The sequence below is a fragment of the Pinus tabuliformis genome, chromosome 4_2 (assembly GCF_031772625.1).
Source record: "Pinus tabuliformis cultivar Carrire ecotype Pingquan chromosome 4_2, CPIR1, whole genome shotgun sequence".
Taxonomy (NCBI): Eukaryota; Viridiplantae; Streptophyta; class Pinopsida; order Pinales; family Pinaceae; genus Pinus; species Pinus tabuliformis.
Genome location: NC_142304.1, coordinates 872,960,155 through 872,975,657, shown reverse-complemented (window position 1 = coordinate 872,975,657; position 15,503 = coordinate 872,960,155). Strand labels below are relative to the sequence as shown.

The window sequence follows — 15,503 nt, the reverse complement described above, 5'->3', positions numbered from 1 at the left end:
TAATTTGAAAATTTTGGGCACATGGGGGCCCCCTGCTTAGGGTTAAGGCCAATGGCCCGCCCTCGCTGGCTGGGCCCACGCTCCCCTCCGATAGTGGTTGCATGATGGTGTCATGTCCAAGGGGCAGCTCTCGTGGTCTGGCCCCTCCCCCGAAATGGCGCACATGTATAATTCAAATAAAAACTGAGTTCTTATATAGTTAAGAACTATTGATTTCGCGCATAGGTGGAGGCTTTGGACTCGTGTTGGGAGGTTGCGGGTTTGACCCTCGTTGTTGCTTCCCGAAACTTGACCCAACATTTTGGTAGCCCTTGGCCGCCATGTGGCGGCCTTTGGCTAGGCCACGTGTTAGCCCGTGGTTAGCCATGAACCACCCAATAAAAATACGCCAAATTGCACCCATGAGAACGTGCCATTTGGCCCAATGTGGTTCGTTGAGCCTGTTGACCAGTCAAACTTCCACATAGACCTACACAGTCAACGCCACATCAGCAGTACAGACTGCTGACTGGGCTGTCAAATTTATAAAACAAATCGCCTATTTGGAAAAGTGAACAGAACATGATTTTGGGAGCATACGGTGTCCATTTCGCACGAAACGAGTTGCAGCAGATTCACGATGATGAGCACTACGTGTTCATCCAGGTTCCACACTGATCATACAACTTTGAACTCTGAGCTATTTTTTGAGCACCTTATCACTTTGCTTATCATTTTCCTTTCTTTCCTTTACTTGTTTGTCCAAGTGCTTGCTCTCTTTCCTTTGCTACACTTGCTCCAAATATGGGCAAAAGATGTCAACTGATTCTCAGGTGCCTTTTTATCATTGATGTCTCTTTTTTTCTTCATTTTCCTTCATTTTCTCTCTAATTTCCCTTGCATGCAAATTTATGTCTCTTCCCCTTCCTTTTCTCCTATTTTCCTTTATTTTAATAAAGAAATGCTAATTAATGCCTCTTTGCCTTTTCCCATGCCTTTTCCAATTTTCTTAGCTCTAAATAAACCACAAGTGACTCCCAATGTGATGTTTCCCCCCATTAAGCTTGGAATATGTGTCCCATGACCTTGGTCTTATTTTTATTTACATGGAAACTTAACCCGGGGCTATTACAATTATATCATAATAATAGAGTTACAACAACAAACCAAGTCTGCTACACACATGACCTTAGTACTTTTATTTTTAAATTTTCATGTAACCACACATGGGAAGCCCCGAGACACTTCACTACCATCAACAAGTGGTAACTAGTGTAAAAACTATAGTATGCCTAACTAGGTAAGGACAATGAGTATTAACATATTGTATATAGTCAATTTGGGGATTGAGACCGAGACTTGTTATTTGTAATCCACAATGCTCAACCACTCGAGCTAACCACATGGACTGACATGATCGTAACAATCCATAATTTTAAGGTTTAATTTTGTGGAGAATTTAATGCTAAAGTCATTCGCATTTGATGCTAAAGTCATGAATATTAATCCCTAGTGACCAAATTTTTACTAATGTGAACAATCCACTAAACACTAATTACATTAGGTAATTCTCACAAGGTTGAAGAAAGTGTCTTTGAAACTAGTGAAATGTGTTAGCTTCCTATTGCAATAGGTTTTCATATTTCATGATTGTCGGTTTACATGTCAAATATGTCATCTTTTTATGCTGCAAAGGTTCCATATTTCTGAGGAATTCCATTCTTGAAGAACCATAACATTTTGAAGAGTTTTTATAGTTAAGGGAAGGCCAAACAACTTAATCTTGGCCTCCCTAGGTTTCAATTGCTTGTTTTAGAAAGTAGAGAATGAATATCTGTCCAAACAGTTTAATCTTGGCAGATTTGTAGATAGGTAGAGAAACAAGGGTGCTCAACAGCTTAATCTGAGCCCCGGAAGAACTAAGGATCGATTTAGATAGGAGGATAGCTGAAAGAAAAGTTGAAAAAGCTGGGTTTGCTAGTTCAAGTGCACCCAAACCAAAAAGAAGAAAAAATGCTAGGTAACTAGGCTGGGTAAGTAGTTTTGTGGTGGCAGAATGAGGAATTGTGATCCATGTCATGTGTTCAAGTGTTATATCTACTCAAATCACAATTGCAAGGCAAAAATCCATTTGGAGCAGCTCAAGAGAGGCATGTCTAACTTCCCCTTCTTCCTCTTTCCCCAAAACATTCACTAACTTCCCCTAAAGATGTCAAGATCTGCTTGATATCTCTTAAAATCATCATATTTCATTCATTTGCCTTGGTAAAGATCGACTTTACTTAGGAGTGCATATTTCCTCTACAAAGTTATTTTTCCCCTTTAAAAGCCTAAGATTTCTATCCTTAGCGCTTTCTTTACATTTTCATATTAACCTCTAACTTATTATGTAAATCCCCATCTATTTCCCCTTCCCATTACTAAAATATGTTAAATAGCTCCCTTATATACATATCCCCTCCCTTTGGTTGAAAAATAACCATAAATATCCCTTGGGAATTACTAAGTTTGCCTGAAACTTAGTAAGAACCCTTGTTTTTCTCTAAAAACCATCTCCTAATGCAAAGGACTCCTTCCTATGCATAAAATCCCTCCTTTGATCTATAAAAACCCTTCATTAACCCTTCATTAAGGACCCCTTCCGAGGCCTCAAGAATCCCTTCTGATCACAAAAGACCCTTGTCCGATCGCAAAATCCATTGATGATTCATTAAACCCATTGATTCTTGGCCTATGTTTCATCGCTCCAAGGCCCGAAATTGCTCCAAGCAGCAGGATTTGGCCCCGGCAATCCTCCAGTCCGCAATCTTCCGCTAGTTTGTAGTGATCCCATCATTTTAAAAGCTATTTTCGATCGGCCAAGCGCTGATAGCATTCCTAAAGCCCCACAACAGTTCTTTTGGCCAAACAACGGCTAGGCATGGGCGACTTTGGTATTGAAGTGTATCAATTAAAAGAAAAGGGGCGATTAAGCAACGAAAAGTGTTTAAGCAATGAAGGAAAGAGCCCAGACTTAGAGTAAAGAGTATCAGTGTTGCGGCAGAGTGTATCAGGTGAAAAATATCAGCGGAGGACTTTAAATGCAAAGCAGGTGACAAAAAAAGGGATCGCTCAAAGTCAAAGAAGCAGCTCAGAGCCATCAAAGCTCACCGATCACAGTTATTGCACATGAGGCCACCTAAACGCCGCGGATCAAAGCCCAAAGTGCAGTTATTGCAGAAATATTGCACAGAACCACCAAAGGACGCCCGAGAGCCTCATTTCTTGATGCGGTTGCCTCCAACGCACCGCTTAGATATATATTCGCATTTATTTCAAGCATAAGTTAGAATTAAAGACAGATTTCCCTCAGATCTGTTTAAGATCTGTTTTTTAGATATTTTTTGGGATATTTTCTCTATTTAAACGACCCTCGGCATTGTTAAAAGGGTTGGTTGATGTCTCCTTGTGAGACTTGCACTGTATTATTGAGAGCTTTTATAATCAAAGAATTGCTGGAATGCTTGTTTAGGAACTGCTGGTTGTGAAATTGATGGCCAAAGAGCTGATTATGGAATTCTCGTGCCTCTACATGGCTCAATAAGTCTTTCATGTCTCTGTTTTCAATTTATATATGTTTATATCATCTATAAGTCATGGTCCAAGTTGCAGAAAGAAAGACTAGCTTAGAATTTGCTTAGCAGCACTCTTTGCTCAGTTTCTGTGATTTCTATATGTTTTCTTCTGATTTAGGCATAAATGTGAATACCTCATGGCTCATATTTTCTCTATTTCATCCATGTATGACTGTTATTTAGGAATTCTTGACTGCTCCTAGATAAATTTGATTCACCTTCCCTCTGTTAGCTAGATAAAAGATTCTTAGTTGCCTTTCATCTCTGACTTTCATTTCACCCTTATTTCAGCTTGAATGTTGTTCTATGTGTAGCTATCCTGCTCTGTATTCCTCTTGTGACCAAGAAAATGCACCAGCAGCCCTAATCCATGACTCCATGCCCAATGGTTTGAACTTCTCACACTATGCATCCCAACTCTACTTGAAAGCATCACCCTTCCCACCAAAATCAAAGCAAAACCCAAGAGCAACATAACTAGCCTAAAATCACCCTAAACAAAGCTAAATTATTAAGAGAGAGCCCTCTCTGATTGCAGGTAGGCTAGGACCTGCAATCCAAAGACTGGTTTGTGGTTACCTCAACCGTATCCCTTAAGGAGCCAAGGGACAACCTGAGTGTTAACAAAATGAATCACAAAGTGTCAATGGTTACATTCACTAGTTGCTTCCAGTAACTAGGGTTTACTGAGAATGTCAAGCATCTTACTATGACTATAGCTCAAGCGTGCTTAGCCATGAAATCCTCCCATCCCATCTCACCTCCGTTTGATAACAAAGCTTGCTTAGCTTACTAACCCACTACTAAAAGTTTAGTGAGTATTGTGCCTTATACACTATAATGCCCTCTTATTTTATTTAAGCATTAGGGTGTTTTGCAATTTAATATTATAAAATACAAGTGGGCTATATAATATAAAATTTAGTTAGTACAACTCATGCCCAATAAGTGTCATTCAATAAGGGAAAAAATTCCATCTTCAGTAGTCCACTTTACACTTACTGCATGATTCTCACATGGGAGAAGAAGCGAGATTGAAACAGTGTCATCGATTTCTCCTTAAATAGCTCATATATCACTTGTTGAGCTATGCTCACAAGTGCGATTGCCCAATTTCTCCTTGAACTATCACTTAATAATTATTGCACAATGCTCACATGGGTGAACATGTTTGATTCAAAAACTAATATCCGTTTCCCCTCGAATACTCCACTTAACACTCACTATATAATGCTAACAAGGGTGAAAAAGAGGTACTCAAAGGGCTTTCACTTGATGACAAAAGTTTATTGAGAAAGCCACCCATTTTAATTTGACTATTTTTTAAGTGTACTTATTTATGCAATTGTTTTTTTAGTCAAACTTGTTTAATTTTTTTTCCCCATTTACTCGAGGGGCTAGAGTATATATACCTCCTTAGTCATTTGTCCCACAAACAAGAAGATCCTACATATCAATTTAAAGTTTAACTTAACTACCAACTTAGATTCATCTTAACTCTGAATCTACCAAGTGTCGAGAGGGATCAAATCCCTTTTCGCTCTAACCTAACTACCAACCTAGATCCATCTTAATTCTAAATCTACCAAGCTTCAAGAGGGATCAAACTTCTTATGATACAAACCTCTTTTATATGAAAAAAGTTTTGAACCCTCTTAACACTTAGTAAATCCAAAATTTAAATAGATCTAGATTAATTTAATAATATATATATATATATATATATATATATATATATATATATATATATATATATATATATATATATATAATTTGACCAATTGTTTACCTAATGTGACAAAACGATAGATTAATAATCATAAAATTAAATTGTTAGATCTAAGACTTTGTGATCCATAATGTAGATATAAGTCTTCCAGATTAATCACATAGCTAGGATTTGGTTGACGTTTTGAACCAACTAATGTTGTTCATCCTCAGGGCTAGGTGAGAAATCAACCGATCTAAAGGAATAAATAGCAGGGATGCATCATTGTCTAGAGTTAGCCGTTGAGAATTAGCTGTTGGTAAATTAGTTAATGGGAAAAATAAAATATTATTTAAGAAGGAGATATCTAATAAAATGTTATATATTTAAATTAGAAATAGCTATTATAGAGTATAAAATATTTTATTAATTAATAATATTTATATATTTTTATTTGCTATTTGTTGACTTGTCCCTATTTAGTTGAAAACTAGTTGTTGGTAATAATTTAATATGATTATTTATTAATATTTTCAATGATAATTTGTTAGAAGTTGCTTAAAATAGAAATAGAGTATTAGGTAAAGAATTGTTAATATTAGTAAGTTAGAAAGGAGGTTACATCAAGATCATCATTTCCCGGCTCAGAAACTCGGGGTTCTCAACACTCTTGTTACTCGTGCTCTAAGAATCTTTCATCTAGTAGGAGAAATTACATCTTCTTGATGTTTTTAAAAATAATAGATATAGTAGATCTCAAAGCCTCAAGGCCTGCAAAGCGCCAAGAGTTAAACCTGCTCGTGCCGAACCTATCTCCAAGGTTTATCTCCCATATATCGAAGGAACCACGGATATGATTGCCCATATCCTTAGGAAGATCAATGCTTTTTTTTTTTTCGTTCAAGCCTCACAACACCATTAAAAATTCTCTTAGGTCTGTTAAAGACCCTGTTGACTCTAAAGACACGAAAGGTGTTTATCTTGTTCCTTGCTCTTGTGGTATTCCCTATATTGGAGAAACATGTAGGTTTATTAAACAGAGAATCAAAGAACATGCTGCAGACATTAAACACAGTTGATCTCGTGCATCAACCCTAGCCGAGCATGCAGAGAAATCAAAACACCATGTTTGCCTTGAATATTCCAAGGTCGTTGCTAGGGTTGATCATTTCCATCACATGAAACTTAGGGAAGCGCATGAGATTGAAAGGCATGCAAACATTTTGAATAGGGACGATGGTTGGAAATTGAGTAAGATTTGGATTCCGGCTCTCTCTTCATGATTCTTCCACCCTTTCTTATCCCTGCTCTGCTTTTATTTCAGTCCGATTTCATCATTTTTCAGTTACTATCCTTATTAACATTCTTTAATTTCTTATGTTTATCCCATTAGCAATTTTTTTTAATATTTTTGATTTTTGTTTTATCTCCCATCTTGACATAATACTCTCTTTCTATTTTAAGCTAAACCCTCACCAATTATCATTGAAAATCTTAATAAATAATCATATTAAATTATTCCTAACAGCTAGTTTTCAACTAAATAGGGACAAATCAACCCATAGCAAATAAAAATATATAAATATTAATAAATATTATTAATTAATAAAATATTTTATACTTTATAATGACTAAATTTTAATTTAAATATATAATATTTTATTAGATGTCTCTTTCTTAAATAATATTTTATTTTTCTCATTAACTAATTTACCAACAACTAATTCTCAACCACTAACACATCCTTGCTATTTATTCCTTTAGATCGTTTGATTTCCCACTTGAGGATGAACCACATTAGTTTTTAGATGGATTGATTTCTCACCTTGAAGATGAACCACATTAGTGTTGGAGTTAATGCTTACATCCTATATTTAAGATGTTGGTCTGAGAGGGTTGAGAAATTCTCTCAATCTCTCATTCTAAGTTAGGAATAAGTTAGATCGGAGAAACTCTCTATATTAGAGTATTCGTATTCTCTGAATGTAATGTGTGTGTTGCGCTGATACACCTTTGTGTGAAATATATGTGTGCTTTCAGCGATTTTTTTATCTTCCGGAGTGTGGGCGAATTGCTTTCCGGCGGAATTTGAAAGGGTGTTTCCTGAATAAGAGTTGGGTCCTCTGGCAATTTTGTATTTTTCTGGTTAATAAGATATCGCATTTGATGAATGCAGTGTGGGCAGACTCTCTTTGGAGAGAATTTCAAACGGTGTGGAGGCTGCCGTAGAGAATGCGACATGAAGCATCGTCGTGCGTTTGAGTTTCCGACATTCTTCATAATAGCAGTGCTCCAATCAGGAATGCATCTTCTTATTGTATAAGATTTGAAGCAAACTTACCTGATATTATGTAAGCCGTGAAGCGTAGATGAGTTTTTTCAGTAGAACTCAGTCGCAGGGTATAAGAAGGTAGATTCTCTCGTTTTTGAGCGTGCGTGGCGGTCAACGTTAAAGGTGTTCGAGTGTTGGAGGCGTAGATTGGAGGTTGTGTTGGAGACTGGTGCGATGGAGGTTCATTGTTAGAATAAACCGTGGAGCGTTGACTGTTTTCTTTCCGCGAGTTCACTGTACAACGCTGTTTTGTTTTGTCTTGTTCGAATTTCATCCAAGGCATGCCGCTTTCACAAAGAAACCGAAGCATTTTTTAATTGCATAAGGATACATCGGTGCTTAAGTTTAAAAGGTATTTCATTTTCTTCTTTCATTGTGGAGTTTATGGTTATAGAAAAATTAAACGGTAAATTAAAAATTCAAATGAAGAAAAATTTGTGGGGTATAGTGAATGGTTCAGATGTAAGACCTATAGATGTTAAATAATTAATTGAATAGAAAAATAGAGATGGCAAAGCTAAGTCTATTATTGGACTTGCTCTTTTAGATTCACAATCACATCTTGTAGATCTCACTAAACCATCTAATAAAATATGGGAACATTTGATTCAGCGATTTGGTGTAAAAGCTACAAATGCAAAATTTTCCGTAAAATTGCGATTATTTAAAGTGAAAATGAATGAAGAGACATCTATGTCCACTCATGTAAACAATTTAATGTCTCTTATAAGACAATTAGCTGAAGCAGGTGCCAAGGTGGAGGATGAAGATGCTAAAGCAATATTACTAAATAGTCTTCCTTCAAGTTATAATAATGTTGTCTTCACTTTGAGTCAAATGACTTCACAAAAATTGCATGAGACAATTGCAGCACTTCTCGTGGAAGAAAAGAGAGTAAAACCGGAGGATACGGAAGAGAACTCTTGAATAGAAAATGCATTGTTTACAAAGACAAGGATGAAAAAGAAAAATGCAAACAAAAGTGAAATTGAATGCTACTATCGCAGGAAAATTGGGTATACAATGTGGAATTGCAAAAGTCGTGCTAGTGATCTGTTAAAAGGGAAAGCATTGACAAATTTAGCCGTAGATGAATATCCATTGAATTCTGATGATGAATTCAATGAAGAATTTGAACCTCTCAAACTTTTTTAGAACAACTCAGTGAAAAGGCTCAAGATGGATGGTTGTCCAGATAATATGGTAGTTGCGGATCTTGGGAAAAATCCCTCGTTTGTTGAAGATGTGGGAGTGGTCTTCTAATGAGGTTATGCGACTACTTCGGACACTATTCAGTGATTGACTTCGGGAGGTCCTTGATTCGGGAGTTCAGGAGTTGAACTCGGGAATCCAACTTGCCGACTACACCTTTACGAGGATTATGAGGCAATTTGATGGATTCTATACTGATAAGTTGTAAACCAGTTAAAGAATGACTGTGTATTTTGTTGTTTGTGGATGATTTCAATAAATTTATGTAATGTAAGCATTAAGAGAGTATGTTGGAGTTAATGCTTACATCCTATATTTAAGATGTTGGTTTGAGATGGTTGAGAAATTCTCTCAACCTCTCCTTCTAAATTAAGAATAAGTTAGATAAAAAATCTATATATTAGAGTATTTTTTCAATGTAATGTGTGTGTTGAGCGCATACACTTTTGTGTGTGAAATATATATCTGCTTTCAGTCATTTTTACCAATTAGTTAGTTCGAAATATTGACCGAATCTTAACTATATGATTAATTTAAAAAACTTATATCTATAAAATTAAACTATTATAAAAAATTTATATAACTCAACCAAAAACCCTGCCCAATAAAATTCCAAATAAGCTCCACTCACTTCCCCATGATTTGCGAACGGTGGTTATTGCACAAAATCACAACCATACGGTACTATATAGAAAATGTGAGTAAATTACGTGATTATCATGTTTATTATTGTCGGAACATGGGCGGCCGGTATTAGGGTTCAGGATTTCACGGCTTTTGATTTTGATTTCTGCTGAGAAACTTGTTTTCCGAATTCCAGAGTTGGAGAACCTCGAATCTGATGACTCCGATGCAAAATGCAACAAACAAAATATTCTCAGGTTCTCTGCATTCACAGGCGGCATTTTTTTCAGAGACACATGGGCAGGCAGTCAGACTAGCAAACGATGGGGATTCAAGCAGGTTACGAAGTCGAATCTCGGGCCCGCCATTGAGCAGGTGATTGAAGACATTCGAAATGCGGACTTTATATCCGTTTCTCTACAGTCCACGGGCTCCCATGGAGCCCCATGGCACCGAATATTACCCTTCGACACCTCGGAGACTGCCTATTATAAGGCAAAAGACAATGCCGAGAAGTTCCAGCTGCTACAGTTTGCAGTGTGCCCCTTCAAATGGGCGTCGGACTCCAAAATTATTGCATTTCCGTAAGTTGTTTTTTGAATACAACAATGAATTGATAATTTAGCGTTAACGTGACTTATAAATGTTTGCTGCTGTTATTCATATTGTTTTTTTAATGTCTGACATTTGAGGCCTAAACCCCGAGCCTGTAAAATCATTGGCCGCAACATCCACTTGGACTGAAGGTTATTATTATTATTATTTTTGGAAATGCTTAAAAAAACATGCACAAGTGTCCAAGTGTCTGTACCACCAAGAATGGATTTCCTCCAGCTTAGAATCCAGCCCAAGTGGTGTCTATCTGCTCACAGAAACAGTACTCTCTATAGCTCTGCAAAGTACTCCCAAGTCGACTTGGCTTTCTGAGCCGGTGCATCAAGTCAAAACTTCATCAAAACTACTGGTCAAAATGGGTTAGACTCGGGTTTGGTGCATAAGTTTGCGGAGTCTAGTCGAGTTTGTGCTTGCTGATTTTTTGACTATATGTTCCCTGATTTTGTAATAAGCCAAGTTATTTTTGAGTGTTCTTGGATGCCAAGTTGACACCACTTTGTTGTTGATAAGTCCGAGTTGTGTGACTCTGGTTCAACTCAGTTTACAACTCAATCACCAATTTTGATTCCTAAAATATAATTGACCAGATTTAGCCATTTGAATTGCTTATTAGGATGAGCAAAGGCACAATTGTAATCATTCTTCTTGAGCACAAGTATTGTGTGTGAGCTTGTGAGAGAGCGGAACAAGAAGGAGCTTGTATGTGAGTTGGTAGAGAGCAATTTTCCTTGGGAATTGCGCTAGGAAATAGGAGGAAATTCCTATTAAATAGGAGCAGCCTATGCACTAGTATTTAGGAGGATTTGCGCTAGGAAATAGGCCTCTAGGATTGCACAAAGGAGAAGGAAAGGAGATCAGGGTCTTGTAGGTGTTTCAACTTAGTACAAGCAGAGGAAATCAAATTGGTTTCTATTGAAACAAAGTTGTATTGTAAGAGATCTATTGCTCAATATTCTATCAATAAAATTCTCAAACAAGCAGAGGGTTTTCTCAGTTTGGTTCCCTAGAAAAAATGTGTTGTTGAATTGTGTGGTGTGTATTTATTTATGTTTTTGTTCCGCCACGAAATTGGTCGAGAAATTTTGTGTCTATATGAAAAAAATTAGTTTCAAATTGCTCATATTAGTAGTTGCAGAATTTCGTGGATTTTCTACATACTCTCCTCGTCATTCTGCTTTCAATGGTATATGACATGTCTTGTGGGCTTGCATGGTTATGAAGATATGAATTTTTAAATATAATGACCCTTGATCTTGGTCCATAACTCCAAGTGAAAAGCCTTGTTTATCGTGCATGATCCAAGGAAATAATTCTTATAGCTAACAGGACATGGCAGTTGCATTTTAATTATTCGGTGGTCCAAAGGCTACAATGTTAAGAGGGGTTTATTAATACTCGTTGACCAAAAAAAGTCAATTTCAAAAAGGGGGTTTTGGGTCTTTTGAATTTAAAATTCAAAATACCCTCAAAGGGGTTTTTCCCTCCATTATGTTTGAATTTCAATTGTGATTTTACCTCCAAAATCAAAAAGTATATAAGGGAAGAAGATCTCCCTCCCAAAGCATGATTAAAACACATATCTTTGTGTGACCAAAAGCTCTGAAAATATCGACCTTAAGGAGTCCCGAAGACATAACAAGGAGGCATGATAAATTGAAGGGCCAAATTCCACCTTGGGACAACTCTTTTGATGGAGATGATGATTGCATTAGATTCCTCTTTTCGAGAGGACCAAGTTTGATATAAAGATCATCTCATTTGGACAAACAGAAGTATGATTTTGAATTTATGCCCACTTGTGTTCAATTTGTTTAGGTCGGCCACATCATCATGTGGGCTCATGAAGCCCGATAGATACGACTCTTCACCCTCGTCGACTTGTATAAATACAAGTGTCCTCTCACCTCATTTGGCATCTTCATCACTCACACATTCTCTCTCCTTCTCTCATTGATTCGTACAACATTGGGCACTCTTCTCTCTCACACGTGTGGATCGAGGAGGACGAAATTTCAGACTAAATTACAGGGCTGAAAATCACAAGGAATTTTGTAGTTTGACCAGTGTTGACTGTGACTTTCCAGGCATCATTTGACTTCGATTTTATATGGTTACTTATGTCTCAGCACGCCACATCTTTTGGCACATAAATCGAGGCATTCTATGCACTTTGATCGCAGACCCAAATTACAGGTCGACCGTAGGGTTGACCAAGTTTGATTGCAGATTTTGTGACTGTTTTGTGTTGAATTTGACCGACGTTGGAGGCCGAGTTTGACTGGGAAGACCGAGTTGTTTTGAGGATAATTTATTGCTATTTTGACCAATGTTGACTTTTTGGTTAGGGCTGAAGTTTGATTCCAAAAATTTACAGGGCTGTTTTGACTTTGAATTGGGCAAGTCAATTTAACTTTTGTACTCTCTCTCAGCTAAACATTTGATATAATAATAAGAAAATTCGAACAAAATGTTTTCCGCACATTGGGGTTTTTCCCTGGCATCTGCCAAATTTGATGTCCTCTTGTCTTGGCTTTTTTTTGCATTTTGTTTCATGTTCTATCTGCTTTTACTATCAATGTGATTATTGTGATTGCTATTGGAAATTGGAAATTGTTTTTGGGCAACTAAGGAACATTGAAGTAAATTGTGCTAAGCATTAAACATACCATTGCTAACTAAAATTAACATGGTATTAGAGCCCAGGTGAAGACAAAGGCCAATCAAGAGAGAGAAAAGCAATCACTAAGGAAAACTGTTAGACAAGAATCTTGGTCTAGCTTCAATGGCTTCTACATCCTACTTCAAATATGAGGATAAGCTCAAGGACAAATCTGACTATCATGCATGGAATATGACTTTGGAAGAGCATGATGCAATGGACTATGTAAAGGGAAGAGTGGTGGAGCCTCCTTCAAATGCACCTGCTGTTGCAAAAAAAAAGTACAAGAAAAGAACATTTGTGGGCTACAGTGAAAATTCAAAGGCATATAGAATCTATGTGCCTGGTCAACTAGATGTGGAAGTAAGCCATGATGTTACATTCGATGAATACACTATCCTTGGGAAAGCCAAAGATCTCCCCATTCTACGAAAAGAGAATGATGATGCTGCAAATAAACAAATTGAACCTTTGGCAGATGAATCTATGCCTGATGTTGAAGGCCCGATGGATCCCATTGATCCACCACCTGGTGATTCCTCTATCTCAAGAAAAAGAACTTTGTGGCTTAAGGATACTCTCGAAGATGCTAAAGGACGTGTTGCTCCAAGAGGGACATTTCATGAAAGTAAGAAGCCAAATAAGTATCAAGGGTACGTTGTTGCTATGAGTACTATTGTTCAATCTGAGCCATGTACATTCGAAGAAGCCGTAAAGCACCAAGTCTGGAAGGATGCGATGAATGAAGAATACGAATCAATCATGAAGAATGGTGTTTGGGACATGGTTCTTAGGCCAAAGGAAAAGTTTGTGTTTGCATCTAAATGGCTTTACAAAATCAAACATGGAGCTGATGGGAGAGCTGAAAATATAAAGCTAGGTTCATTGCTCGAGACTTCTCTCACAAGGAATGAGTGGAGTATGGCAAGATATTTGCACCAGTTGCTTGATATACCACTATTCGTTCCTGTTAAGTTTAGGTATGTTCTATGCTGAGAGTAATTTATTTCAAGTTTCATAGTTAGCTCAATATCTTTTCCAGATTAGCAATCACATCAGCATTAAAGTAAATTGCAGATAGAACATAAACATAAATCGCAGAAGACAAGCCAAGACAAGAGGACACAAGATGTGGCGCTAGCGAGGGACAAACCCCAATGTGGGGAACCCTTGATCAATTCTTCGTATATGTTCTTCAATAGTTCAGCAGAGAGAGAGAGAGATAGTACATTTACATCACAAGTCAACACTTTGACTTATCTAGATAAGAGCATAGATCATCTCTAAGAAGATGATACATGAGATCAGTTGAATACATGCTGCTTCAACTGATTTTCCAAGGTGACTCCTTCACTTATCATCGTGTTGCATCTCATCATCATGCTGCACCTCACCGTGCTGCACTCATCATCACAATGTTGGACCTCATGACTGCTGCACCTAATGCTACACTGCTGTCCCATGTGCCATGGTTGAACCATGTTGTCCATGCTTGCTGTCCCATTGTGCCATTGGTGCACAATGACATGGCAGTCCCATCATTGTTCTGTCTCATCATGCAGCACTATGTTGAGCTCTTCATTGCACTATGCTGCACCCAAATGCAAGCTGCAATATGTTCTTGCTACTGCCATATGTTCTTGCTGCTGCCATATGTTCATCATTACCATGCTGTACTATTGCTGCTCCATACTGCACCATGTTGCCTTCATCATGCTGCCACTCCTTTTATCACAGTGTTGCACTTTGTTACCAAGCACACAACATGTTGCACTACACTTCTTTATGATGTCTGTCATGCTGTAGCAGTGTTCCACACCATGCTGCTCCAACACTGTCATATCTTATCATTTGCTGCATAGTTCACTGTTAAGAGGATTCTCTATATGCTGCATTGGAAGTCATTCTAATACTAGGTGGACAACCTTCATGTTAAGACAATCCTACCTATCCTCACATAGCAACATCAAACTTGCTGCTCAAACTTTCATATGGTTGTAGCCTTCGATTCTCCAACAGACTTCCAAACAACCTTTGAAGGACTTCGACATACCTTAATAGAACCATCCCTAACTGCGTTGCTGCCTTAGGGCATATGACAACCCTTTGCTGCCCTACGCAAGCCTAGCTGTGGTGCTATGGCTTGCAGCCTAGCACAACAACATTCGGTCCTCAAAACATGTCACAATCATCATGCGTTTAGCCCTCAAACTCGGCCTAACAGCTAGCTAAGATGACTGCGATTTAGGTTTGCGTTAGAAGTCTCTTTTGCTATGATGATACCTGCGGCTAGGGCACATTTTGCATCAGCTGTAACCCTTTCTTAGATCTGTAGCTAGGGCACATTTAAGGCCTCCTCATGACAACGGATTAGGGCATCCTTTAGGCAGCGTATTAGGGTAGATTAGGGCAGCTTATAGGAGCAGGTTTAGGTTGTGAAGGAGCCTCTTTACTGTGGCCAAATCTCCTCTCTTGGACTGCGGTTAAACCACCTCTTGCTACTAGGGAATCATCCTCTAGGACTGCGTTTAGGGCATCATCCTCTAGGACGACGTTTTTCCCTTAGAGATTCTTCTTTCCACTAAAACCCAAAACAAGTCGAGAAGAAGAAATCTCAAGAGAGTTGTGTACAAATGACTTGCAAGGCACTTGTATTTATACCAAAACGTGGAGCACAAGTGGGGGCAGTTTAGTTGCTGGCCAACCTTGACTAATTGTCCCATAACACAAATAAATTCATATCTCCATGAATACTTATCA

General features: G+C 37.8%; 1 protein-coding gene across 1 annotated transcript in view; it reads left to right on the top strand.

Annotated features, from left to right (window-relative positions):
* Positions 1-9,571: 9,571 nt before the first annotated feature.
* The window catches only part of LOC149172466 (poly(A)-specific ribonuclease PARN-like), a gene marked incomplete at its 5' end in the record, with an annotated part of 76,623 nt that continues 70,691 nt past the window's right edge, over positions 9,572-15,503 (top strand). The window contains one exon of the mRNA XM_089426331.1: positions 9,572-10,053. Coding sequence (XP_089282457.1) covers positions 9,572-10,053 — 482 coding nt within the window. The remainder of the gene's footprint in view (positions 10,054-15,503) is intronic.